Source organism: Neomonachus schauinslandi, chromosome 12 (assembly GCF_002201575.2).
Source record: "Neomonachus schauinslandi chromosome 12, ASM220157v2, whole genome shotgun sequence".
Taxonomy (NCBI): domain Eukaryota; kingdom Metazoa; phylum Chordata; class Mammalia; order Carnivora; family Phocidae; genus Neomonachus; species Neomonachus schauinslandi.
In genome coordinates, this window is record NC_058414.1 from 83,511,478 (window position 1) to 83,538,601 (window position 27,124).

Consider the following 27,124-nt stretch of genomic DNA (forward strand, 5'->3'; position numbering starts at 1 on the left):
CCCCTCCTCCTTTTATAGCCTTCAACCACTCCCCAGGATCAAAGGAACCTGGGGCCACCAGCCATGGGGAGGGGGTAGGGTTCTGCAGTGGAAATTGGGTCGCTTTTTCATTTCCCTCCCTTCTGGCTTAGGAATGGGGTTTTGATGAGAAAAGTTTTGTTTTGTTGTTTTGTTTTGCTTTTAATCTATCATATTGGTTATTGCACCTCTTCCCCAGTCTCCAGCAGTGCTTTTGTGTTCTTGTTTGTTCTGTCTACTTTTCCTTCCCTCGGGTCCTGGGATTGAGCCCCACATCAGGCTCCCTGCTCGGCGGGAGGCCTGCTTCTCCCTCTCCCACTCCCCCTGCTTGTGTTCCCTCTCTCGCTGTCTCTCTCTCTCTCTCTCTCTGTGTCAAATTAAAAAAAAAAAAAGAGCATTATGTGACTAATAAAAGCGAGTATCTTTTAAAAAAAATTTATTTTTTATTTTATTTTTTTAAGACTTTATTTACTTATTATTTGAGAGAGAGAGATTGAGAGAATGAGTGGGAGGAGGGACAGAGGGAGAAGCAGGCTTCCGCGGAGCAGGGAGCCTAATGCGGGGCTCAATCCCAGGACCCTGGGACCATGACCTGAGCCGAAGGCAGATGCTCAACCGACTGAGCCACCCAGGTGCCCAGGGATTCTTTTTTTTTTTTTTTTAAAGATTTTTATTTATTTATTTGACAGAGAGAGACACAGGGAGAGAGGGAACACAAGCAGGGGGAGTGGGAGAGGGAGAAGCAGGCCTCCCACCGAGCAGGGAGCCTGATGCGGGGCTCGATCCCAGGATCCCAGGATTGTGACCTGAGCCGAAGGCAGATGCTTAATGCCTAAGCCACCCAGGTGCCCCTGCCCAGGGATTCTTGATGGCAAATGACAGAAAGCCAGTGTGAATTGGCTTCAACAATAAAGGGGCTTCATGTTCTCATTTGAAGAAAAAGTCCAGGGAAGAGATTCTCAGGCAGGCTGTCCAGCCTGGCTCCAGGCTCCCCTCCAGCAGCTCAGCAACCCCAGAGAGAAAAGGATCTCTTTATCAGTGGTCTCAGCAGAAGTCCCAGCTATGGGTCCTCTCTGAACTCAGAGCAGGACGCCTGATGGGCTGGCAGGGTCAAGGGGGCCCACACTGCAAGGAGGGGGAAGAGGGAGTTAGCCTCCAAAATCCACATGGAGGAGAGCGAGGAGGGACAGGTCCCCCAAACAGCATGGCAGGACTGATCCCAGAAGAAGGAACAGATGCTGGGCAGGCACCTGCAACAGGTGTGCACTGCAGGGAGATCACAGCGGCCTCCCAGCCTTGCTGTAAATGAAGCCCACAGCTCGAGGCCCGGAACCCTAAAACATTAGATGTTGTTGCTGCTGTTATCATTGTCGTTATCCACGGGGAGACCCTGTGGCTTGCCTTTTCATCCTGAAGACTGAATTCCTTGGCCAGGGCCAGGAACAGGCACAGAGCTGTAGATTTCCCCCAGCCCCTGAGACATGCCCCTCAGTACAGCTGCCCAATCCTGTTCCCCTTGCCAGACAGAGGTGCCTCGTCTCCCTATCACCTCAAGTCCAGGCCCTGTTCATCCTTGCCTCCTGCATGCCCCCTTCCTGCTCACCTTGGCCTCACCCTTCTTGCTGAAGGAACACACCTGAAACAATCCACCACCTGTTCTCTTGGCATGACTGCGTGGAGTGTGGGTATCCTTGAATTCACACTGTCTGCTCAAATAAACCATAAACTGCTTGGGACCTGGGCCTGGGTCTCAATGCCTTCGTTATACCCCCCTCCTCTCAGGCCTATGATGCCAATCTGGACATACAGCAGGATCCAGTAAGTGGCGGGCAACTGAGGAATCTAGCTGGTACCACGGCCAGGAGGACAGGGCCCAGGCCTGTTGGAGGACACAGATCATGGAACGTTCAGACAACCTCTGTCCATTAGGAATTGAGCTCAGCTGCCAGTGACTGGCGGAGACTGCTCTGAGCATCCCCAAAGCCAACCTCCACTATCCCTTAATAATAGACCTCCAGTGTTTTAGAATGCTAATTTTTAAAATATGAATCTCAATACTTTTACTTAATAGCAGGACTTTGAAGAAAATGTTATGACCTATTCAAAAGTAGAGAAAATGGTATAATGAACTCCCATGTACCCATCATTCAGCTTCAACAAACAACACATGGCTAACCTAGTTTCATCGATCACCACTCCTCCCACCCTTGGATTGTCTTGAAACAAGTCCAGACCTCATGCAATTTCATCCATAAATTCAGTATGTAAAGGTAGTCTTTGAACACACACACACCAGGATATAAAACTATGTCACCCATAAAAAGCGATAACTTCATGATTTCTTTTTTTTTTTTTTAAGATTTTATTTATTTATTTGACAGAGAGAGACACAGCGAGAGAGGGAACACAAGCAGGGGGAGTGGGAGAGGGAGAAGCAGGCTCCCCGCAGAGCAGGGAGCCCGATGCGGGACTCGATCCCAGGACCCTGGGATCATGACCTGAGCCGAAGGCAGCTGCTTAACCGACTGAGCCATCCAGGCGCCCCCGTTTCCTAATGTTTTAAGAGCTGACTTGTTCCAACACTTTCTAAAAATATAAGGTCCACATATTGCATTAGTAGAACCCCAATTTTATTCAAGGGGGCAATGCATTCAGTACATTTCATTTCCCCACTTCTCGAACCAACATGTGGCCATGTGTCTCAGTTTGGCCAAGGAGGTGGAAGTGTAGAGGAGGCATCCAAAAAGCGTCCTGAAAAGGAGCTGTCATGTGGGAGACGAGGACCTTTAATTTTTCCTTCTTTCCTTCTTCCTGCTGCCTTAGAACTTGGGATATGATTTCCGGAGCTCTAGCAGCTATGCTGGACCATGAGGTGACCTTGCAAGTGGAAGCTCAAGCTAGGATGGCATAGAGTAGGAACTGAATTTCCCACCCTACTTCTCTCTCCTCCAAACCTGTGCTTCATGCCTCTGATGCTTGACATGGCCCCAAGCCACCATTCAACCTCTCCTCCCATCAGGACCTCCAGGCCAGCCTGAAGCCTTCACTTTCCCCTCAGAGCCGCTCCTCCGTCCCCTCCTCCCCGCCACTCCCCTACCTGGGCTGCCTTGCTCCCTTCCGCCTTGATCCAATTCCTTCCCATCCAGCCAGGCGCCCAGATCAAGCCCCCTCTTATAGGAAGCCCCTCCTTGTGGTTTGTGGCGCTTTCGTGACACGTAGTGCTCCTTGCCTAAAAGGTGGGTTGGGAAGGCGGGGGGGGGGGGGGGGGGGGGGGGGGGGCGGGGTGAGCTGCCTCCCCCCTGCCCGGGACTTTGCGGTGGCCTGGCACAGAGGTAGTGAGCGCGTAGGCTCTGGCACCTCTGTGCCGAAGGGGGCTCTTCCCCCCGCGTGACCACAGAGAAGAGGCCTACCGCCCTCCTCTCTGCTTTCCCACCCCCTGTAAGGGGCCCTGGCCCCTGCTGGGGCTTTTCCATCGTGCGCACGTGATGCAGGGAGGAAGGGATGGTGAGACGCCTGCAGGGTGGCCTTGCTCATGCCGGGTCTCCGGAGTCCCTCAGCTCCTCTCATTTCCCAAATCTTGTCGTACAGCCTCCCCGGAATTCTGGGGCCCCGCCTTGACCTTCCAACCCGCCCCTGCTTGCTTAAGCAGCCACATCTGTCGCCGGCCACCAGGAGCCCGGCCGAGGGAGCAAGCGGCGCGGAGGGTCAAGGCCGGGTGACTGCGGGTGGGGCCGCTTCCCCGGCCTCGGTGTTCGGTGGCCTCGCTGCTTTCTTTTCCCCGCAGCTGCCGAGCCCCGCCGGCGCGGCGGAGGGTCTCCGGCGGGAGGGACCCCCGGGCCCTCGGGTCCAGCCCCGCCCGGCTCTGCGGGCCCGGGCGCCCCCTGGTGTCCGAGGCAGGGCCGGACCGGGCCGGCTCCGCCGCGCAAGATGGCCGGGGGTGGGCCGCGCCTCTCGGCGCCCCCCTCTCGGCGCCCCCCTCGCCCAGCCCGCTCGGGGACGAGCCCCTCCGGCTCGTGGGTGGGCCACTTCCGCTTCCGCAGACGACGGCCGGGAGCCCCGGAGTGCCCGCGGCTGGGGCGGGGGGCGGTGGCTCGCGGGCTCCGGGCTGCACGCGCGGCGGGGCCCCGGGGGTCCGCCCCCCTGCCCGACAGCCCCACTGCACCCGACGCACCGGGGCCGCTTCCCGCCCCTCCAAGCCCGCGCGGGCCCGGAACAGCCTCTGCGGAGTGGGAGCTTCTGAGTTCTGTCCACATTCCCAGGAACTGTCGCTCTGGGGATTTATTTGCTTCTCCAAGAAATTCCTGCTGTACCTGGAGGCGTCCAGGGCTGCGCTGTCCAGTAGGGAGCCACGAGCCACCTGTGGCCATTGGGCACTTGAAGGGTGGCAGCCGAGGAACCGAATTTTTCGTCTTATTTAATTGTAATTAAATTACAAGCAAATTGTAATTACAAGTTTTGTAAAAAACAAGCAGTGCAAAATTTTCCCTAACACAACTTTGTCTTGGTAGGATGAGGTGCCAATTTAAACATTGAAAATGTAGTGTCCAAAATTGACATGTGCTGGGTAAAATACATACTGGACTTCAGAATTAGTACAAAAATAGAATGCTATTCATTTTTAAATAGTAATTATACACTGAAATATTTTGGATATGTTGAGGTAAAAAAAACACATTAATTTTACCTTGTTTTAAAAGAACATGGCTACTAGAAAGTTGTGTAAAATGTGTGGATGGCATTCTGTTTGCTCTAGGGAGTGGGTTGGGCTAAATCTGAGTTTTATATTCTGACTCCACTGCAGGCCCCAGAGGTTGGTGACATGGTTATCAGTGAACATGGGGATGTGTATGGGCAAAGACCTGACCCTCAGGGACCAAGCCCATGGGAGTGATCCCTTGACAGAAGGCACAGGCTCAGGCTCACAGGGTGAACCCAGAGGCATCTCCTAGGGGCCCCAGATGGCAGGATGAGGCTCACATAGACACTGGTGCCCACAGTCCCCACGAGTGTTGGAGATGGGCACAAGGCTTGGCCCAGAGTGAACTCATGGAAAGAACACTCACCTATGGCCTGAAGCCTTGGCCACCATTGGTTGGGCCACTTGCTCTGTGCTCGTTTCCTGGTGCCTCACAAAGCAGTTAACGTGAAATGGGGCCAAGTCCAGGTTTCCTTCCCCAGGGGCTCTCAGGGCCAGTGTGCGGATCGTAAGGGAAAGCCCTCTTCAGCAACTGCTTATATGTCACCATTATCTCTGAATTCTCTCTGGAAGACTTTCACGTGTGTTTGGAATGATTTGTTACCAGTACATATTTCTTTTGAAATATTTATAGAGGTGCATCTTTAAAAGCTTTGTTCCACACATTTTAAGTGCATATTAGTGGACTGCAGCAGGCGCACCCGAGTCACTGTTTATACAACCGAAGAGAACGGAATCTAGGCTGAAGCTTTTTCAGGGGACCTCTTAGCTGGTAGGGGTCACAGGAAGTGAAGCTGAGAGAGACCTGAAGGTCAAACCCCACTGCTCTGCAGCAGCCCCTCTCCTGGTTAATCATCAGTGACGGGATAGCCAGGAGGGCCGTTTTTCTCTTAGGGAGCCCAAGTCTGTCCCTGCCACCCCTGACTGCTTGACACCAGGTCCTAGGAGCCAAGTCTGAGGCCCAAAGGGTTCTGAGGAACCCAGCTCCACAGAAGTCTCCAGCCTTTAAAGGGAAAAAAAACCATTATAGACATACACACGTACACTCACACCCCACACACAGAGCCAGAAGGGAAATATCCCTGTATTTTTAACCTAATATTAAATCCCTTGTCTGGGTAACTCTTCAGTTCCAAGAAATTCTGGGTGCACAAACCCTACAGCATGAGGCACGGGGAAAGCGGGGTTGACCCAAGGTGGATCATCCTGGGTTCATCTGAGGATCCGGGTCTCTGAGAAGCCTGTGGGCTCCTCATAAACGAGGCTGCTCCATCTGTCAGGCGGCTCCAGGACCTTTGCAGAGCCAGGGATTGTGGGAGCCCTGAAACCCTCTTTGCCCTGGTTCCAGGTGGGGAGCAGGAAACACCAGGGTCTAGTGTCACAGGAACCCATCCCCTGAGATAGAGAGCAGGCTTCAGAGATGGCAAGAGAATTTAAGGTGACAAAAGTTCCAGGGTCCTCAAGTCTTTTCCAGGACAATATAGCTCAGAAACCCTGGGTCCCTTCATAGGAAAGGGGTACTTCCTGCCTTAGGCAGGCAGTGGAAAGTCACTTGCCACCTGGGAAGCAGCTGGACTGAGGCTGAGGCAAGAGTGACACTGGGTAAGATTGCGGGGGGGGGGGGGTGGGGGGGGAACCCAAGCCCCAGTGAGTGCCCCGAAGACTCACGGAGTTTTAAAAGCAGCTCCTTCGTGTGAGATCGGTAGGCTAGACTCCTATGACCCATACATCTCTCAGTTCTCCTTTCAGCTGGAAAGTGGATGCTCTGAAGTCCCGAAGCTGTTTGGGTCCCAAAACTCTAAACGTCTGATCTCGAAACCGCAGTTTCACAGGTTGCTGGAATATCCTCTCAGGATGCTATATCCCGTGATATGGTATTGTTTCAGAGACTGGATGGAGTTCTGAGTCACAGAGTGTCAGAGTCAGAACCTATCAGTTGAGGGACCTCATTTAAAAAATGAACCCGAGGCCACACAGCTAACAAAGAGATGGGACTGGAACTGACAGTGCTGGTTGATCCACTATTCCAGGTTGAGCGGTCAGTGAGCACCACTTGCAAAGAACCTGCTGAATGTTCTGCTTCTGAGCACTGGAGGGAGCCCGGGTGGCCGAGGGCTCTCTTGCCCCAGGAACACCTTGAGGTGCTCATTCCCAGCAGAGCACCTAGGTGGCCTTACTCTCCCTCTCCCTGATAGATAACAAAGCTGGGCCTTACCGGAGAATACGTTAGGATGCAGTGAGGAATAAAAGAAGTTTGGGAAAAGCGAGTAAGGAGAAGAAAACAGTGGAAGAGTGTTTGGGGGAATGAAAGCATGTGACCAAGTCTTCCCTTTGTCTTAAGGGCCTTCTCACAAAATCGAACCCAAGTGGGATTTTCCAGTAGATGAGGCAACACCGCCATCTGGTGGCCATCGAGGGCACATGCTTTAGAAAGGAACTGAAATGCTGAGCTAATCAACCCAGTGATACCCTTCTGCTGTTTAAAACCCACGGTTCCCTGACCCTCCCGGTTGAGGCTGGCATTTGGCGCAGTGAGGCCCGGGAGGAAGCTGCACCGCCTGTGAACTCCAGGCCAAGCGGGTATCCTTCGCTCGGCATTAGCTGACAGGGTCTGGAAGATTTGGGCTGACCTGCAACATGTAAGCCATTCCTGCTGATCCACATGAAGGCAGGTGGGGTCCTTCAAGCTACAGGACTTCACAGAAGAGGAGGCCTTTCAAGGCCTTCAAGGTTGTGGAGAAGCCTTACAGCCAGCCTTGTTTACAGTCAGCAGTCACCAGCCATTCCAGCTGCAGAGACAGGACTCTGGAGGTGGGGCCTCAGTTACGACCGTCTAAAGGGAGTGTTACCCTTCCCACACTAACCCAGTTACCTGCCTCTGTAAGAGCTTCTCACTCAGAAACAAAAATAAGCCAACGTCTGCTGCTGAGAGGAGTCAGATGAATAAGGAGGGAGTTGTTTTTAAGAAAGGGCTAAGTAATCATTGAGGCTATCATCTTATTGATCAAGGTCCAGCCATTTGCCAAGGTATATACACATTTTATTTAAAAAAGTTTACAGTTTTCATTATACACAACTATTAAGAGGTTATAGTCAGAGGAGGCATTTGTCCTGTTGACAGAAGTGCCCACTAGATCATCACAATGCAAGGAAAATGGTGGAAGGGAGGAGATAGGGCAAGGAAAAAATAAGCGATAAAAAGCTTAGATTTCAATTAAGGGCTGGTAAGTCCCTTTTCTCTTCAAGTATCACACAATATGTACCAAATACAATCAGTAAATAATGGCCATTTCTTCCCAAGCCCACAGCCAAGACGAGTATTTGCTGAAGTGAAGTCCTGGCCCTTCCTCAGGTGGGTGGAGACCCTGCCCGCCCAACGACGGTGAGCTCCCCCTTCCCCCAGGGGCCTCCACCCCAATCCTGGATGGAATTGCCAAGGTGTTCAGTGGCCAGAGAAAATATGAACATGGATTCAGAAGTCCAAAGAAAATGCAGGTCTTTGCGCTCAATCAGAAATGATTTGATTTTACTCAAGAAGGCCATGAACCCGGTTAGGAAGTTGGTAAAAGGAAATGGAACTCTAACTCGTTAATGGCTTTCACTTTTTCTGATTGAGTCCCTAGAACGTAGAAGGGCCATGCGCCATTTAAAATCAAACACCAGTTTCCAGAAACTTGGTGTCTAGAAACTTCACCCATGAAGGCTAGCAGAGGATCTGTCTTTCATGATTCTCAGCCGTAACAGGAGGCCTAATGAAAAGCAAGTGTCAGGCCAAGGCCAACGAGGGCTTCAGGGAGCATTCTGAGGAGAAAAAAAATTCCTTCGAGGGGAGACACTCCTCAGGAGCTTAGATCAGCCAGTTGGCAACGAGAACAGCTTCTGAAGTGGAAGAACGGCGTTAGGTACTGGAGAGACATATGGCAACTTCTGAGAACTACCTTACTAGTATAAAATGCTGGTTGAAACTGCACAGTCACCTCAAGGAGGGCGATAAGATCGAAGACAAAAGAGCAAAATGCCATCGTCTCGCTTGGCTACCACGAAATGCAACCCCCCAGGCCCCAGTGCTGGGGCTGCCAGAGGGCAGCGGGCTCCGGGCTGCGGCCGCCTCGCTTCTGGGTTTTGGCGAGAGCTTGAGCTCGGTCATTTGAACAGGGGCAAAGGATGGCTTGCGCTGGTCAACCACAAAAACGTCAAAAACGATGGTACACTAAGAAAGGGAGGGAAACTGCCAGAAGCAACTCTGACCTGCTACCACCACCTTTAAAAGCAAGCTTTTCTGAGTATTATGACGGGAAACCTGGAAAAGCTTTTGGTGCTGTCACACCCCCGCTTCTAGTACTGTATCATCGATCACTGGGGGCCAGAGTCCTCTGATTCATAGCCAAGCTTTCTTCCAGCTCCCTCTGTACCTAGAAGCATGGTCTCCTTCTCCTACCTACCTCTCCCAGGTACAGGAAGGGACAAAAAGCATAAAAAGGGATTCTGTTCAACTTATCAAAAACCAGTTTCTCAGAGGAGAGGAAAAGCCCCACACACAGCCGAAAGCATGCATGGGACCAAGGTTAGTGCCCAGAAAGGATAGATTTGCACAGAATGAGAGGGTACAGAGTGATCTGGGTAGCAATTCCAGGAGCTTCCTGTGCTAACAGGGAAGCCTCCTTACACCTTCATCAGACAGACTTGGATGGACAGACACACACGCACACATGCTGCAGCCACACTCAGATCCGCTTCTTAACCCCCGTGACCTCCCCTGACACGTCTTCATTTGGAAATTCCGCACCACCAGACTCTCAGTGCCAGGGTGTTCACTCTGCGGCGAGCCGATGTCTTTTTCGAGAAAAAGGTATTTAGTCGGGGAGCAGAGCCATGGCTCACATACATTCCCCAAAACTTGGCTCTACTTGTTTTGTTGGTTTTGTCAAGATTAAAAGCAACTATTATTTGGACATTATTTTTTTTGAAAGGTAATTAGAACACTATTGTTTATACAATATTGAAAAAATACAATTTTTTATTGTTTGAACTCAAACCACCACCCAGCACTTTAAAGCCTACCCTAAGTCGCACCTACAATTTAAACGGTTATAGCACAAGCAACTGCTACTTGGGCAGGTAAGCAGGTCGGACAAGGCCAGCAGAGACCCTCCCTCCCCCAAAGTAATGAGAAGACAACGCGCTAGAGAAGTTAAAGCACACCATTCCATGTTAAATAGTTAACACTACCCCTCCAACAAGCCACAAATGCTAGATAGATAACTCGGTACGGTTAACTAACCACAGCCCTACTAACTGCACTTTAAATTTTTTTTTTTTTAAAGAAAACCTTTTTGCTTCATGCCCGTAATTAACATAAAATAAGTAAATTCTTTGTCTCTTATTTAGGAAAATAATCATGCTAAAAGCAAGTTGTACTTTATATAGATTTTCAAAGAAAAGATTGATTGTGCTTTTTGAATAAAAAAAGATAGGATATCTTCCAACCTCATTGACTCCAATCTTGTGGAACAGATAGCACTTCTAAACTAAAAACACACACCAGAAAGAAAAATTCAATTATCCCAGTGGGACGTTCAAGAATTGTCTTTTAGAAGGTTTCAGAATTGGCTAATTCTGCTATTGTCCTATTGGTTGTGGCAAAAAAGGGATACAGACTTGCTGTCTAAGGTTCTCCAAATTCAGTAGGTAACACACTCATATCTGAAAAGAAACTCTGCCGGCAACCTGGACATATGGTGAGCTGAGTAAACATTTGATTAGCAGGCATTTTAAACTGTCTGATTTCCTCTTTAAAACATACAGGAGAGAATATATTCTTCCTTCAACACCTGTTCTACTGCATCGTATTTCTCAACTCTTTCCTCCTATTCAGTCCCGCTCTGAAAAAAGTGGTTTGTTTTTCCCGCGTACAGTCCCTTTGGGTACAAGGACCTTTACTTGTTCCAATTATTACTCATTTTAAATTTAGAATGTGTGTTGGGTCTAAAATACCCATTTCCCACTCCCACAAGCAGATGATGACCAGGCTGCTGCCTGCCAAGAGCAGCAGAAGGGAAAACAAAACCAAAAACATGAATGAGAGTACCCGGGCCACCAGACGGGTCTTCTTGCCGAGTCTAATGGTCCACTGAGCGGCTGTCCAAGGAGGCCATCTCTTGGGAGGTGAAGATTAAATTTGCAACCTAAGCACAATTCACACACACACACACCATTAAAAAAAAACCCAACAAAAAACAGAACAACAACAACAAAAACTGGAAAGGAAAGGAGGGGGTGGGGGGGAGCTCCAACCCGAACAAAAACACCCACAACCACCCTCAAATTTAAAGCTCTTAGTCCAGGGTAGCAGTCTCAAAGTGGCCAATAAGATGAGGATGTGACTCTGCACGTGCTGGAGGAGATGAACACCTTCCCAGTCACTCTACTCCTCCTGTCCTGTCCTGTCCCCTCAAAAAGGTATAGATTACAAGCTCTAGCCCAAGAAAAAGAATCAGGTTCAGAAAACACTTCCAAATGGTTCTCCAAAGCAGAACACTTGTGGCCGCAGGGCCTGGTAGTGAGACAGGCAGGAATCTACATATAAAAGTACTTAAAATCCAGACTCAAAAATTGTTTTGTGTTTCAATACTCCAATTAGCTCCCTGCTTGATAATGTTACTCCAGACACGGGGCCACCTGGGATTCACAGGGAGGAGCGGCTCGGGCTCTGACGTGGCTGGCTCTACACGCTCCCACAGCAGGCCTGGTCCTCCCCCAGCTCCTCCCGTCCATTTTGAAAAAGCACTATTCTAGCATCACATCCAAGAGCTGGTTGGTTTGGTTTGTTTCTTTGGAACCATCAATAAAAGAAGCAACTTCTTTCCTGTTATTTTTACTCATGTCTATCTATCAGAGCGGCTATTTCTTTTGACAGTTCAGTAGCACACAGGCTGACTTGGCCAAATGGACTTATGAATGCATGCATTCCGACCGCATATTGCTACCAAAATGGAATGTGGGAATATGCTATGCACCTCAGGTTGAGAAATGACCAAGAAATCAAGATCTAAAGGGTGATATATAATATATATATATCAATGCTATTATTCATAAAAACCTTGTTTAGTAATAAAAAAAATTGCTTTGTTTAAATATGAATATTATAGTCTGCTTCTCATGGTTAGGAAATAATAGTCTTTCTGAAAAGCAGGTGCTTTTTCTACTACAACTCCATATCCTGGGCCTCATCTTCCGAAAAGTCAGACATAGAACTCTCCGACGAGCTGTCGCCGGTGCCCTCTTCCTGCTCTTTCAGTGCCTCCTCCGTTGCGTATTTCTGGATGTACTCTGCACAGGGGGCAGGGATAGAAAAAAACAGGGGCTGTGAGCAGGCAGGCATGGGCTTCAGTGACCCCCGAAGCTGGCAAAGGCCCAGGCAAGCTCGAGCCTTCCTTACCTGACGGGGTATGGTCCCAGAAGCTAAGGGGAAAACCCCACGGAAGACGTCTCTGGAGTTCATGCATTTTGCCCCCTTAGTAAGAGGCAAAGCAGAACATCTGATTTGCAGGGGAGTAGATACATACTGCATCTCTAGCCCAGAACTCCCCTGGGCCATCACCTCCCAGGTGGATGTGTACGAGGCAGCCGGCCACCCTGGGCCTTGGCTTTGAGGCACGGGGAAGCCAGCAGGCATCCAGGACAGTGTCTGGTGTGAACCAGCCTCCAGTTCAGCCGCCAAGCCACCCTCACTCTTGCCTTGGTGGTATGGCCGCGCTCCTCCAAACTCACAGGACTGGGTAAGTGTGAACCCTGTGCTTTCTTCTTCTTCTTTTTTTTTTTTAAAGATTTTATTTATTTATTTGACAGAGAGATAGAGAGCACAAGTAGGCAGAGCGGCAGGCAGAGTGAGAGGGAGAAGCAGACTCCCCGCGGAGCAGGGAGCCCGATGCCGGGCTCGATCCCAGGACCCTGAGATCATGACCTGAGCCGAAGGCAGATGCTTAACCGACTGAACCACCCAGGCGCCCCCCTGTACTTTCTTCTCATCTCTATGTTAATAAAACTATTCACCCTCCCAGGTAGAACAGGACTAGTTATGATTCCATAGTAATTTATAAGGAAATCCCCTATCATTTTTAGACTTGCATTTATGTAATTACAGTCAGCCCAGATCTATTATTTTAGGAATAGATTTTAGTCTAAACAGATCCTGCCTGTCAGGTTTTTGAAGCAGCTGGTGCAAACAGTCTCTCAATCTGCTCAGGAATGAGCTGCTATCTGGAGACACAGTGAGCCTGAGTCACTTTATCATCTATTATTTACCTGAAGATTTATGCAGCTACAGCCTAGGCTGAATCTGCTGGCTGAAAGAAAATTTTAAGAACTGCTGAACAAACAAACTTGTTCCTAAAACTCTAAGTGTATACTGTTTTTCAGTAAATAGCCAAGAGACAAGACAGAAACCTATTCAGAGTGCCAGCAGGAGAGAAACACATCCTCACATCCTTATGCTTTGTTTTTCCTCCTATGGAGTCACAGGGACTGAACACAAGAGTAAGAGAAGGAAAATGGCCAAATGAGCCTGCCAAATTGGAATAATATAACACAGGGGCCTAGCGAAGAGTATTTTTGATATACTTAAAGGGTTGTTTACTTATTTATTTATTTTTAAAGATTTTATTTGAGAGGAGCACGAATGGAGGAGAGGGGCGGAGGCAGCAGCAGACTCCCCACTGAGCAGGGAGCCCGATGAGGGACTCGATCCCAGGACCCTGGGATCACAACCCAAGCTGAAGGCAGATGCTCAACTGACTGAGCTACCCAGGTACCCCTAAAGGTTGTTTTTTTTTTCCCCAAGTCTTTTGGGGCATTCTTAGGCCCAGCATTTCTTTTTTTTTTTTAAGATTTTATTTATTTGACAGAGAGAGAGAGACAGCGAGAGAGGGAACACAAGCAGGGGGAGTGGGAGAGGGAGAAGCAGGCTTCCCACCAAGCAGGGAGCCCGATGCGGGGCTCGATCCCAGAACCCTGGGATCATGACCTGAGCCGAAGGCAGACGCTTAACGACTGAGCCACCCAGGCGCTCCCACAAAGGGTTGTTTTAAAAGAAAAAAAAAAAGGAACAAAGAGAAAGAATATGTGACGGAGACTACATGTGGCCGAATCTGGCCCTTTACAGAAAAAGTTTACAGACTTCTGACTTAGAATCCTACAAATTCATTATAATGAAGTTTTAGGCGGAGATGAGATTCCAAAAGCTCCTGATTAGGTAAGAACTTACCTGAATTTACCTTTTGGAGAGAAATGTTTATTACAGTCCCAGAAATGCTATTTTTACCCTCTAATGGGTCAGCTACTTTGCTGCATTTGTAGAAAGAAGTTGCTGCACTTTGACACTTCTCTCTCACACTGTAAGGTGATACTATTAGTCCTCTTTAGTATATTCGAGGAAATAAATAGTTTTAACTGCTTAGCTTACTAGGACAAGACCTTTCAGGAGACAGAAAAATGAAGAACAAGGTCATTCGTGAGCAGGAGACAGATGCAGATAAAAGCAGTTAGCTGTCCAGTGCCATCGGAGGGAAGCATGGAGGAAGGGCCTCTGGCCTCTGAGAGCCGGGAAGGCAGGCACATCTGCGCTGACCCTTGAAGGAAGTCTCAGCCACAGCACAGGACACGCCATTCCATGCGAAAGGCACAGCCTCGCCAAAAGCACATGGCAGGGGGCGCCTGGGGGGCTCAGTCGGTTAAGCATCTGCCTTCGGCTCAGGTCATGATCCCAGGGTCCTGGGATCGAGCCCCGCATCGGGCTCCCTGCTCAGGCGGAGTCTGCTTCTCCCTCTACCTCTGCCTGCTGCTCCCCCTGCTTGTGCTCTCTCTCAAATAAATAAAATCTTTAAAAAAAAAAAAAAGCACAGGTGAGAAGGACGTGGCCAGTATGTCAGAACTACATTTGTATCTGAAGCAAATAAAGCAAAATGTATAGGTCTTGCTGTAGTTTGATGGTGAGTATATGGTTAAGTTAATCTCTAGGCTGAAACTTTCCCTAAGGAAGGGAATATAGTTGGGTATCTGAAATTCATCCAATGTGATGGTCCACATATTGCTCCATCTAGGAGTAAAGGCAAAGATGGAGCTCACACCAAGTGAGAGAAAGCCGTGAATGGCAGGTACAATGCTGCCCCAACAATATCTTTAGACAGCTCACTGGTGCCCATCCCACAGGCAGCTCCTATCTACATGATAAAAAACATCAAAAAAATGGGAATGCTGACGAAAATCCATGGTAAGAAAGGTTACATACGCTGACCTGTGAGGCTAGCTACAGAAATGTCTGGTAGCAGCTTGGGAGGGAGTTCCCACATCTAGACACGTTTTTGGAAATCACCTACCTGCAGGGAATTATCTAAAGCAGTGAGGGGTGAATCAGCTCCCCAAGTGGTGAGGGAGGGTAAGGGAGGGCTGAATGACTGAGACTCTTGAGAGAATGACCACGTTTGGGAATGGAATGAGAAAGGTTTTCAGGAAAGGAAGGGGTAAAATACGAGAGCCACAAAGAAGTCAGGAAAATGGGTCCTGAGCAGGGTGCATATGATTAGGAAGAAATGGGGTCACAGATTATCAGTAGAAGGGGGAAAACAAACTAGCAGGGGTTTAGGGCAAGGAAGTGAGAAGTTTGAAAATGACAGGAAATCAAGAGCAGGACAAAGAGGTCCTCAGGAGCAGACAGAGGCTTCTGAAAGGGGGAAGCCTCTGAAAGGGGGAAGCCTCTGACAGGCTGGGTGCAGAGGAGAACCCAGTGCTGGGAGGCAGGGGAGAATTGGGAGAACAAGCCCCCAGGCTGGGGGCCAGGGGAGCGCATCTAAACCATCAGGATAGTTCTTACAGCCCTGATTTTCACATTACTCAGGAAGACAAAATGATAGCCAACACTGACATTTCAGAAAGCTCAATTCCCTAAGCTAGAGCTTGCCATTCTAAAATAAAAATGTAGATTGGATTCCTTTTGTAACTGGTACTATAGCAGATACGTACTAAAACAGGAATAGTGCTCAATTGCTGAGGCATAATGAATGTAAGAACTACAGAAATATGCTCCGCACGGAGATTATCTGTGGGCTGCAGACACTGTTAAGTGATTCCTGTGTCACAATTTTAATACAGTCTCATAATAGAATTTTATCTGGTTGAAACGGACTGTTCTTTTTCCCCCTTGAAATACATGTTTGGCTATACAGATATTCTGCTACATAAATTAGATTATTAATTTGCAAAAACACCTGAGACCTAAGTAAATTAATTGGAGTAGATTTATTTCTATTTTATCTCAACAAAAGTACCAAACAGTACCCTACAGAGATCAGAGAAGAATGAGAAAACCAAAGGAAAACCTCAGATGCGCCTGTCTCATACTTGCACAGTTAAGAGTGAAGACCTATATATTCCAGGCTCTCGTAAATTATTTCTACCGCCACCTCTTGCAGATGGACCTCAGAAGTTGAGGCAGAAGTTGACAATCTGAACTGCTACATAGACGGGTAAGTCATGCTAACAATTAGATAAATATGGATGCCTGCCATTTGGTAAGGAGAGTAGGCCTACTTTCATGACTTTGAATTCCGTGCTCGCTTCGGCAGCACATATACTAAAATGACTTTGAATTCCTTTCCTTTCTGGTGGAATTTTATCTAGACTTTTCACTACGAAGGTTCTCAAGCACACAGAGAGGTAAAAATGGACACCAGTAAACCGGTGTGAAGTTACAGATGTTCTTTTGAAACCACAAGTTCATGTTAATGAACTTCATGTCCCATTAGCAGGTCAATGGTTTCAGAGTGAGAAAGGAGGATTCTAAATGGTAAAGGATGAGAAAACTAGCTCTCCTACCACAAGCACATTTCTACCTAGCACAGCACATTTCAAGTTTTACTAGAAAACTGGGCCCTGGGGCCAGATATCTGCAGCAGACAAGAAATGTGCCCAGATGTAAACTTTCCAAAGTAAACCAGTATGGGGCCAAGAAAAGAAGCCAGTTGGGTATTCTTAATTCAACAGGTAAAATGATATGATAGAAAAAGCTTAAGGATAAATTTGGCATTTCCCAACTTCCAAAGTTAACAGCTTTCCTGACGGGCCAGGATGATACTGTCTGTAAACAAATGGGAGATTAGGCCTTTCATTTAATACATCACTCTCCAGCCCCAGTTTTCTAGTTTTACAAGACAAGAAAGAGGAAGCAAGTGAAGGCTAAGGTTCTTTTGGACAGGGGTCCACAGGGATTTCCGGGAGGGTCACATCCACCACCACCCAACAGGTGCCCCCCACTTTCTCATCTTCCCTTTTGCTCTTTCTCACTCCTTCTCGTCTTCCTTGCTGGGACCTTCAGCCTTCCCAAGGTGTCAATGACCCCTTGGAACTACAGGGGCTAGTGAGTTCTGCTCCAGCCCACAGACAGCGGTCTGCTTTAAGGCCTGAGAAAAATTATTAACTAAGAAGGGCTTTTAACGATCAAAGCCCAATATACGTATTCTGTCTCTAGGTTAAACGATTTGCCTTCTTACCTTTAATTTTCTGCTTGTATTCTTCTGGTCGGTGGAGGTACATGGCCGCAGCATCACCATTGAGAGGATCTATGGGGTTGGGATAGGCCAACAACTGGGGCAGGAAGGACTCAAATATATTGGTAAGATCTGAAAAAACAAACAGAAATACGTCATGCATGGAAAAAAACAAATTCACCTAAAATTCACTTGAATTCAGTAGTCAAAACTGCTTATCTTCCGAAATGATCAACCACATGAAGTTTTCCATAAAAGTGCTCCGTTAAATGTGATCTCTATTACATATTCTTTTCAATACCAATTTTAAAATTTAAAACTTAAAAAATAAAATAAAATTTAAAACTTAATTTTACTTTGAAGAGTCAGATAAAGGTATACCTGATATTGGCTTTCAAAGGCAATTGTCCCAATTCTAATTCACTCCATGTTCTAAACCAAGAATTCAGACATAGTACATACATTGTTGAATTAAAATGCGTGCCCCCAAACCTTACAGCACTCTACATTCTTATGAGTAGTTACCTCTTAGTATTGCCTTTTTCTACAGCTTTGAAAATGCCCACTCTGAAAAGTATTCAAGCGCCAGATCTCAAGAAGAACACAATTTTATACGCCTTGATGCTTAATTCAATTCTCATCACCTTTAATGGAGGTAAATATAATCAGTTTTTTAATTCTTCTGGCTAATGAAGGTAGGAACCTACATGGGCCACTTAAAATCACAGATAATCCTAAGATTTACTGAATTTATTAACAATCATTTTCATACACATTTATCAACTCCCTTCTTGCCAGATGCAGCACAAGGTGCTGGGTATACAGAGATAACATTCACACACACAGCAAAGTCAACAAGAACTCTGCAGTCACGTAGTGTTTTATAAAGGAAACAGGCCCTGCAAACCTGTAAAATAAACTACGTGTTCCCATCACTTCAGAGATGCGGTAACTTCCATTCTATTTGCTCCTCAGCAGTCAACTGTGGAATCTTAGTGCCTCCAGGCTCCTTACTTCAGTTACTCTATCATGTTTTATAGAAAAATTTCTGTTTCTGGAGGGAATGCTAAAGTATAGCAGCATAAGAACTACTCTTTCATTTATTTTGCTCTTTTAATGTATTTTTTCCCTGTTAGACTGAGCACTCTTAGGCAGTATTATAAATGAATGTTTGGTCAAGCCACATCACTTTAGATTAGTGGTTCTCAGCCAGGAGTGATTTTGTTCCCCAGCAGACATTTTGTGATGTCTGGGGAAATTTTTGGTTGTCACACCTGGATGGGGGAGGGGGACGGGTGGATAGAGGCAGGGGTGCTGCTAAACATCCTACCATGCACAGGACAGCCCTTTGCAACAATTATCCAGGCCAAAATTCAACAGTGCTGAGGTTGAGAAATCCTGGTCTAGGTAAAAGGGGTTGACAAACTTTTTCATAAAGGACCAGAATAAATACTTTAGACCTTGTGGGCCACGTGTGGACCCTGGCCTAACAATGCAACCCTTAGCTCCGCCACCTAGCACAGAAGCACTCACAGAGAATGGGTAAACAAATGGGTGTGGCTGTGTTCCAATCAAACCTTATATACAAAACCAGGCAAACTATGTTTGTCACCCTCTGCTTTGGAAAACCCCACGAGGAACCGTCAGCTCTTCCCTGTCAGTGTAAGGCTTCCTTAATGGTCGGGGTGAGCAGCAGGAGAGTAAGCCAGAGCTGCACTGTTTAACAGAACTTTCTGCATGATGAAAATGTTCTGTATCTGCACTGTCCAGTATGGTAGCTGCTGGCCGCATGTGGCTATGGACAGACACATGAGGGCTGGTGTGACTGAAGAACTGAAATTTTTTGTTTTATTTAATTCTAATTTACATTTAAATAAGGACACATGGCTAGATCTCATATTAAGACAGCTCAGGTCTAGCCAGTAATGTCACGGAGAATCACACGACAGCCGGCTCAGTCCTGTTCCCACGCACCAGGTCTTGACGCAAAGCAGGTCTACCTTGAGCCCCAAGTAATGGAGACTTGGTGGTATTATATGGACAGGAGCCATTTCACCTTTGTAAGGCTAACTTCCCAAAGAACCATGTTATAGTAAGATTCCCATGTACCAGGAAATAAATGCAGAGATTCCTAATCAAAAAAGCAAAACAAAAATAATCTTCCAAGATAACCCCAATCACGTTGTAAGATTTTCACTGCCGTTTTACTTACAATTTTTTTTTTTTTAATTTTATTCATTTATTTGACAGACAGCGACAGAGGGAACACAAGCAGGGGGAGTGGGAGAGGGAGAAGCAGGCTTCCCGCCGAGCAGACAGCCCGATGCGGGGCTCGATCCCAGGAAGGAAGCAACATATTCAACAAACCAGTAATTATTCATGGTCCAAAACCACTTAAAACTACTCAAAGGCTAAAGAATAGTTAAAAAAATACTTATACTCTAAGGCTGGGGGATAAAGTCTACAGAATGGTAATTACTATGTACAGTACATGCACATAAGATGATCCATATATCTCAAGGTAATATGCTTGCGATTTCTACTTTTCACACATCAAGGGACACTTTTGCTTTTTTTTACCTTTAAAAATAGCATTTTCCTATGAATATGTCCTTTCTAGTTTCGCATGTTTGAAATATTTACATAAAACATAAGTCTAAAAAAATCAAGGTAAATAAATTCAGAAGAAAAAAAACAAGGATGTGGAAGTTTTACAAACTCAACATGATCTGGGAGCAGAGAAGAGTTAACAAGAATTAACACTAATAATTACAGCAACAGGAATGGCAGAAGCGACAGTGTGCGCTTATAAAGCCCTCGCTACAAGCCAGGCCCCTGTAAGCACTTTACATGTACACTCAGTTTCACTACAGCCAACGAGCGAGGTACCATTACCAATGAGCTAGGTACCATTACCATCTCCATTTGGCATATGGGGGAAACTGAGGCACAGAGAGGTTAGGTAACTCGTCCAAGGAGCTGGGTTTCAATCCTGGGCTTATCCACCATGCTGCCTCTGTCAACAGATGAAATGAGCACTGTCTAAATTTTCATGAAGGCACAAGCTACTTACATCTTGGCATTGAAACTGCATATCCTCAGAGACGGCCACCGCCCCCCCCCTCCCCCCCCGCCCCCCCCCCCCCCCCCCCCCCCCCCCCGCCCAGAAAGTCTTCCTTTCTCACAAGTTTAAGGCCAACAGAATGATCTCTAAGCAGAGAATGTTAAGGGATTTCTGTGGCTGAACTGTCTGATACTTCGCAGAGGCCATGTGTTGCTTTCAAGTAGCTAAACCACAGAAAAGTAGCCCATGGCTGTTCACGGATACCCACACGTAGTGACCTGGGAGTTCTCCTGTCGTTTCAGCATCCCAGGTGCTACTCAAAAACATTAGCAGAGGAATATTCCTATCAAGCAACAACAAAAACCTTTAAAACACACACACACACACACACACACACCCAAAGTATAGGTTTTAGTCTCTTTAAGTAATGTGAAGAAGTGCTTTAGGACCTGAGAAATATGGCAGACAAGGTGTTTTATAAGTAGGTGTTTTCTGTGTTCCAAGGAGGGATTTTTATACCCTTTCCTCACTACTTTTAAGTTTTTAAGCTGCCAATAAGTGGCTCTGTCTAGGTATTTGTTCCCAACAAGTAAAAGAACCCTTAATAATTTGTTCTACCTTCCTATGTCTCTCTTCTGATCCATGTTATGGATGTGCTGAGTCACACCTGTAAAACAGAAGAGCAGTAAAGGAAAAGTACACAGCCCAGTTCTGGGCAAAGAAGGTAGCATTTGAAGACCAGGATGTCGTGGCTATGGCCATTTCATTTTATTTTTTATTTTTAGATTTTATTTATTTGAACGAGAGACAGAACGAGCGGGGGGGGGGGGGGGGGAGAGGCAGACGCCCCGCTGAGCAGGGAGCCCAACGTGGGGCTTGATCCCAGGACCCTGAGAGATCATGACCCGAGCAGAAGGCAGACGCTTAACTAACTGAGCCAGCCAGGTACCCCTGCTATGGCCATCTGTAAAGCAGTTAACTTACAGCCCTGAGAGTGGCTAACAGAGTGATTACTACTGAGAGGGTCCTCTCCAAGGAAACATCTCTCAAAAGTTGCAGATAAGGGGCGCCTGGGTGGCTCAGTCATTAAGCGTCCACCTTCAGCTCAGGTCATGATCCGAGGATCCTGGGATCGAGCCCCGCATCGGGCTCCCTGCTCAGCGGGAAGCCAGCTTCTCCCTCTCCCACTCCCCCTGCTTGTGTTCCTGCTCTATCTGCTTTCTGTCAAATAAAATCTTTAAAAAAAAATGCTTTAAAAAAAAAGTTGCAGATAAAAATCTTCTTTCAAGATAAATGTTGACAGAAGAAACTTAAACTGGGCCCCTGGGTGGCTCATTCAGTTAAGCATCTATCTGCCTTCGGCTCACGTCATGATCTCAGGGTCCTGGGATCAGAGCCCCATGTTGGGCTCCCTGCTCAGCAGGGAGTCTGCTTCTCCCTCTCCCTGTGCCCCTTCCCCTGCTCGTGCTCCCACACTCTCTCTCTCAAATAAATAAACAAAAAAAAAAGAAGAAGAAACCTAAACTGTAAACCAGAAGTGAAATAAAGATACTCGCCTTTGGAAGAATCCATCATAAAATGGTATAATTTCCCCTAGAATTATTAATAATAGTAATAAAATACCAACATCTCTCAGTTCAAAAGTCTTTTAAAAAATATTAATCTTCCACTTTTTGAAAGGGAGAGAACCAGACACACAGAATAACCCAATCTCGAGATTATAGTCAGCTGGTTCCATTACTGGCTGCCTTAGTTTTTAAAGGAAGTCCAAAGATCCCTGCGAAGTCTGGTTTATGATGAGCAAACAGCTCTTACTTTTTGCTTTGGACTAAATCAGCACTTACAAAAATGCAGTCCATTAAGCCTGATTCTTCAGCCTGATCTTACAATATTAATATTAACAATATTACAACACTCATTCCTCAGTTTAGGCACTTCAACTAATAATTTATATTCATATTTAATTTTTAAAAACACTCAAATCATACTGATCTCTCATCAAAAGCAGCACCATTTACCCCCTTCAGTCCAGAGCAATGGTTCCTAGTAAGTTTAGATCCTCGCTGTTTGTCTATCAGAATTACCTGTGGAGTTTTTTCAAAACCTGCATGCTCAGGCCTCATTACCTACCCCATGGCCTCTGGCTTAGGACAGGCTGGCATCCGTGTGTGTAGAACTGCACAGCCAGGAAATGCTCCCTACTCTACCCCCAGGACAAACAGGAAGAGGGCTATTTGCCTGCGGGTTCTCTGAAAATGCTCAGGACTCTCAACTAAGCTGCCCGGAGTGTGTAATGGAGCCACTCCCCGAGCCCTTCCGCGTGCCTTCCTGCACTCTGCTGTCACCCTCACTTCCTCCAGGTGGAGGTATTGCAAACTAAAGGTAGGAGAATGTGGATCCATTTTCAAGGGGCATTATTGGGCTGCTTTAGAGTGTAGGAGGCAGTGAGAGGTATCACCTAACACACTGTAGACATCGGGCAGAGCAAATTCCATTAGACTGAACTGTTTCCAGCAAAAATGGTAAACAACAGATGGGAAACCTAGAAGACCGCAAGTCTAATCTCAGGCCTTCCACTGACTTGCTCTTTGACCTTGGGCAGGTCTCTTCCTCTCTGCATCTCAATTTCTTCATCTGCAAAAAAGAGAAGTATAATACTGCAGTTCCTTACAAGGAAGAATTTACACATTACTAAAAAGGACTATAAAATAGGCTTCATATGGCATCAAAGGACTAGACTCAAATATTCAAAAACACAATATGCCACCTTCTTAAGAGTAGAAATTTCAGCTACCTGTATACCTCAAAGAATACATGTTAATTAAAATGAGTCACACTGAAAAAAAAAAAAAAGCACCAATTCTTAAAGTAAAGCCACCCTACTCCAGGTGACTCACAAAAAGATGGTACATGGCTTAAAGGAAAAAACACAGGAGGGGATGAATCACAGATCATGGTTTATTCTTGGCTGTTTATAAACCACTGACCATAAGTTATTTCTTCTTCCTCTATTTCCTGTGAACGTTTAAGTGGGATTTTGGTAAAGCATGCTGTTACCTTCAGGTTAAAGCCCTATGGATGCCCAGAGCTTGACGTGGCCTGTCCTACCAGGAACTATAATTACCAGGCAGGCAGTCACCCCAGAGACTTTAACTTGCATAATATTTATCTGTTTTTCAGATTTAACACCCAAAATGCTGTAACTTAGAAACCACCACCATCACACAGTACAGTCATGGCTAGGGGCTGAGTCATCAAAGCCACTGCCCCTCTCTTCAAAGGCCACCTATCCCACTCCCCCAGATGCCCCAATGCCCTGGGTTCCTTCCTTTTAAAGCCAAACAAACAGAAAAACTTGCTTGGCAAGACATTCACCTGCACAGCAGTGTCAATTCTGTGGTGTTCATAATGTAAGCAGGAGCTTCATATACTCCTACTCTGGGAAACTCATTTACAATTTTAAAGAAGCAAGTCTATGTTGATAACTACCAAATCTTTCTAATTGGTCCTTTGTATTTCTGGTCTTATTGAATTTGACATACCTAAAATTATTTCCCTGAAAACCTAATCTTTTCTCCTAATATCTAGGTAGACTCCAACACCCTTGTCCCTAGGCTCCAAACCTCTGGAAGGACTTTGATTAGGCTTTCTCCTTTATTCCATGTACTCAGTTGGTTTTCCAGACTCACTACTCGGTTTTCTTTTGTTTGTTTTTTAAAGATTTTATTTATTTGACAGAGAGAGAGAGCACAAGTCGGGAGAGGAGCAGAGGGAGAGGGAGAAGCAGACTCCCGCTGAGCAGGAGGCCGACGAGGGACTTGATCCCAGGACCCTGGGACCATGACCTGAGCCGAAGGCAGCCGCCTAACTGACTGAGCCACTCAGGCGCCCCCAGACTCACTACTTGTCCTAACAAAATCTCTCTAGTTCTTTTTCTGTTTTCCCTGGCATGTAACTACACCAAGCCCAACGTACCATTCCACCTCAGATCAGGGCCTGGCCTTCCAGGCTCCACACTCTTGCCTCTGCAATCAGAGAAAGCTTCCTTAAAACAACTGCTCAGGTCATTTCCCATCAAGAGCAAGTTCCTCTTGTTTTCCTTCAAAACTCTTCATATTCCGGGGCGCCTGGGTGGCTCAGTCGTTGAGCGTCTGCCTTCGGCTCAGGTCGTGATCCCAGGGTCCTGGGATCGAGCCCCGCATCGGGCTCCCTGCTCGGTGGGAAGCCTGCTTCTCCCTCTCCCACTCCCCCTGCTTGTGTTCTCTCTCTCGCTGTGTCTCTGTCAAATAAATAAATAAAATCTTAAAAAAAAAAAAAAAAAAAAACTCTTCATATTCCAGAAGCATGCTATCCAAATAAACTTATGAGTTCACTGGCCCCCTCCCCTATGAGGGAGGACCCCTGGCTTCTCAAGTCGAGATTCACTGTGCAAGCCACAACTCAAGGTATTTACCTGTTCCATAATTCAACAGGGAGCAGGGCTGAGAGGAAGAAAATAAAAGTCCTACTCATAATTAGGTAAAAAGATAGAGGAAAAAAAAAAAATCACAAATTTTTTATTCTAGTGGTCTAGACCTAATGATTCGCTAGGACTTACACAGATCTTCTCTGTGGACTTTCGGGCATTATGGTTGAAGCTAATGGCTAAATAGTTGGGATCACTTGAGAATTTCAACCATGTTATTCATATCCTTGATTTAGCAGAGAAAAATCAGCTGCTGACCTTTCAAAACCCCACTAATTGACTTTCACTCATCTTACAAGCAATTGTAATTAATCCATCACGAAATGCAGTCATACACTTAACAATATGTATTCAAAATAAAACCAACCATAAAATTCCGTTTCATTCATTCAACTTTTTTTTTTCTTTTTAGGTGGGGGAGGAGGTATCTATTAGATGTATTAAAAAATACATGTGAATATACATGTAGTCAAATTTTTGTAAGATTGAAACAGCAAATAAATTTCCAGATTTCCTTCAGTTAATAATTTCGGTTAACTAACAGATGTTTACTTTTCCACTCTTCTACTAGCTCCTCAGAAGTTGGAATATTAATAATGGATTTTTCAATTTCTCCTGTTTACAGTCCGTGAACACTAAAAAAAGTGAAATTCTACCCTCACAAACGAGGAGGAGTCAGAAACCTTTATTTCTTCAACCTGAGGAATGGCATTTCATGTGACCAAGCAGTTGTTCTGTGTGAAGGACTTGGTAAGCAGGGGCCCTAAAAGGTGACAGACATCTTGAGGAAAACTTCAAAAGAGCTGGTCAGGAGGAATGCCCTCATATAGGTAGGTGGACTTGCAAGAAGAAATGGCTTTGAAATTTAAAAATAACATTCTCTAAAATAACTAACTGGAATCCAACTTCAATGAGGAAAGCCTAATCCCATAGCAGACCCCCACAAAGACTTCCTGTGGTCCTGTGGCACAGAACCAGCTAGCCATAAGGCTAGCCACGCCATATTTAGTTTACTGAAGGCTGACACGCTGCTAATGGAATAATATATCAAGCCACCAATCTGCTGGAGGATAAATTCAAGAATGTATCCAATTGCTTAACTGAGAGGGTCTTCTGTGTTTCTGTGTGGATAAAATATATAAGAAGTCTGAATTCATCAGATTCATAAATGTTCTCAGGTTAGTCCATGAGAGGCTCCATGCCCAGTGTGGAGCCCAACGTGGGGCTTGAACTCACAACCCTGAATCAAGACCTGAGCCGAGATCAAGAGTCAAATGCTTAATTGACTGAGACACCCAGGCATCCCCATGGGTATCTTTTAAAAGACAGAGTAAGATCTTATGAAGAGGGTCATGCAAGCAAAAAACAAACACAACTCCCTCCTTACACCTTTCAAAAAAAAAAAATGGAGTGCAATTAGTAGGAATTAATAAGAATTAGTAAACACTCAAAGAATTTTTACAATATGACTGATAGACTTAAATCTCACTAGAGGTAGCATTACAATTTTTAAGTATTCCAAGGTAAACACAGGCATTTTTGTTCTATGTCAGAAAGGGCAAGGTCAAAGACATAGGGCACTAAAACCTGGAGGAATACCAGATCCATTCCGCTAAGTGCCAGATCACCAGGCCACCAACCAGAGGTGTGTAGTTACAGAACACATTAAAGCACTCCGCCAGACTTAGAAAATCTTCTCCCATGCACTGCAGCTCCCTCCCCTGAAGTACTTCACCTGTAGAGGTCTGCAGAGCAGAATGCATGCTGCACAGAGATGAGAAGGAAGAAAACAGGCTCCTGTTCCCCCCAAAGCCATTCCCTTGTTGCCTTGCTGGTCTCACACACCCCTGCCTCACTCAGATGCTCTTTAGAGGCCGTTCATCCTAATTCAGACCTGGTATGACCCTGCTTACCTCCAAAGACTGCCCACTAAAACACAGGAATAGGATTTGTTATTAACTTTCCAGAAATAAGGGCAGTTAATGTACAATGAGCTAGCTGGTACTCTAAAGTTTTAATTACTACACAATAATTTAGTTTGTCTTTAACATTAGAAAAGATACTTCATGCAATTACAAGTAAGTGGCCACACCTGGCAGACTTCGCCTACACACAGTGATCACAAGCAAGTGAAGAGAAAAACACATCCACACCCTCACGACTGAGCCCTGAGACTACAGCGCAAAGAAGGTAGAACACAGCTGTGGCTGTCTTTCCAGGCCACAGCCTGGCTCACATCCCACCGTCCACAAAGCCTGGACCGCTCTGTGATCCTCATGCTGACCACCAGTGAACATGAATGTGGTGTTTCTAATGAGTTTCCATTAAGTTGTTTAACCTAA

At 46.3% G+C, this 27,124-nt stretch overlaps 1 protein-coding gene across 2 annotated transcripts in view; it reads right to left on the reverse strand.

Moving 5' to 3' along the window:
* Positions 1-7,737: 7,737 nt before the first annotated feature.
* The window catches only part of UBE2H (ubiquitin conjugating enzyme E2 H), a 107,989-nt gene continuing 88,602 nt past the window's right edge, over positions 7,738-27,124 (reverse strand). For both annotated transcript variants that reach the window (XM_044920271.1, XM_021699428.2), the window contains 2 exons: positions 17,257-17,385; positions 7,738-12,043 (listed from right to left, as the gene is read on the reverse strand). In XM_044920271.1, coding sequence (XP_044776206.1) covers positions 11,919-12,043; positions 17,257-17,385 — 254 coding nt within the window. In that variant the 3' untranslated portion in view covers positions 7,738-11,918. The remainder of the gene's footprint in view (positions 12,044-17,256; positions 17,386-27,124) is intronic.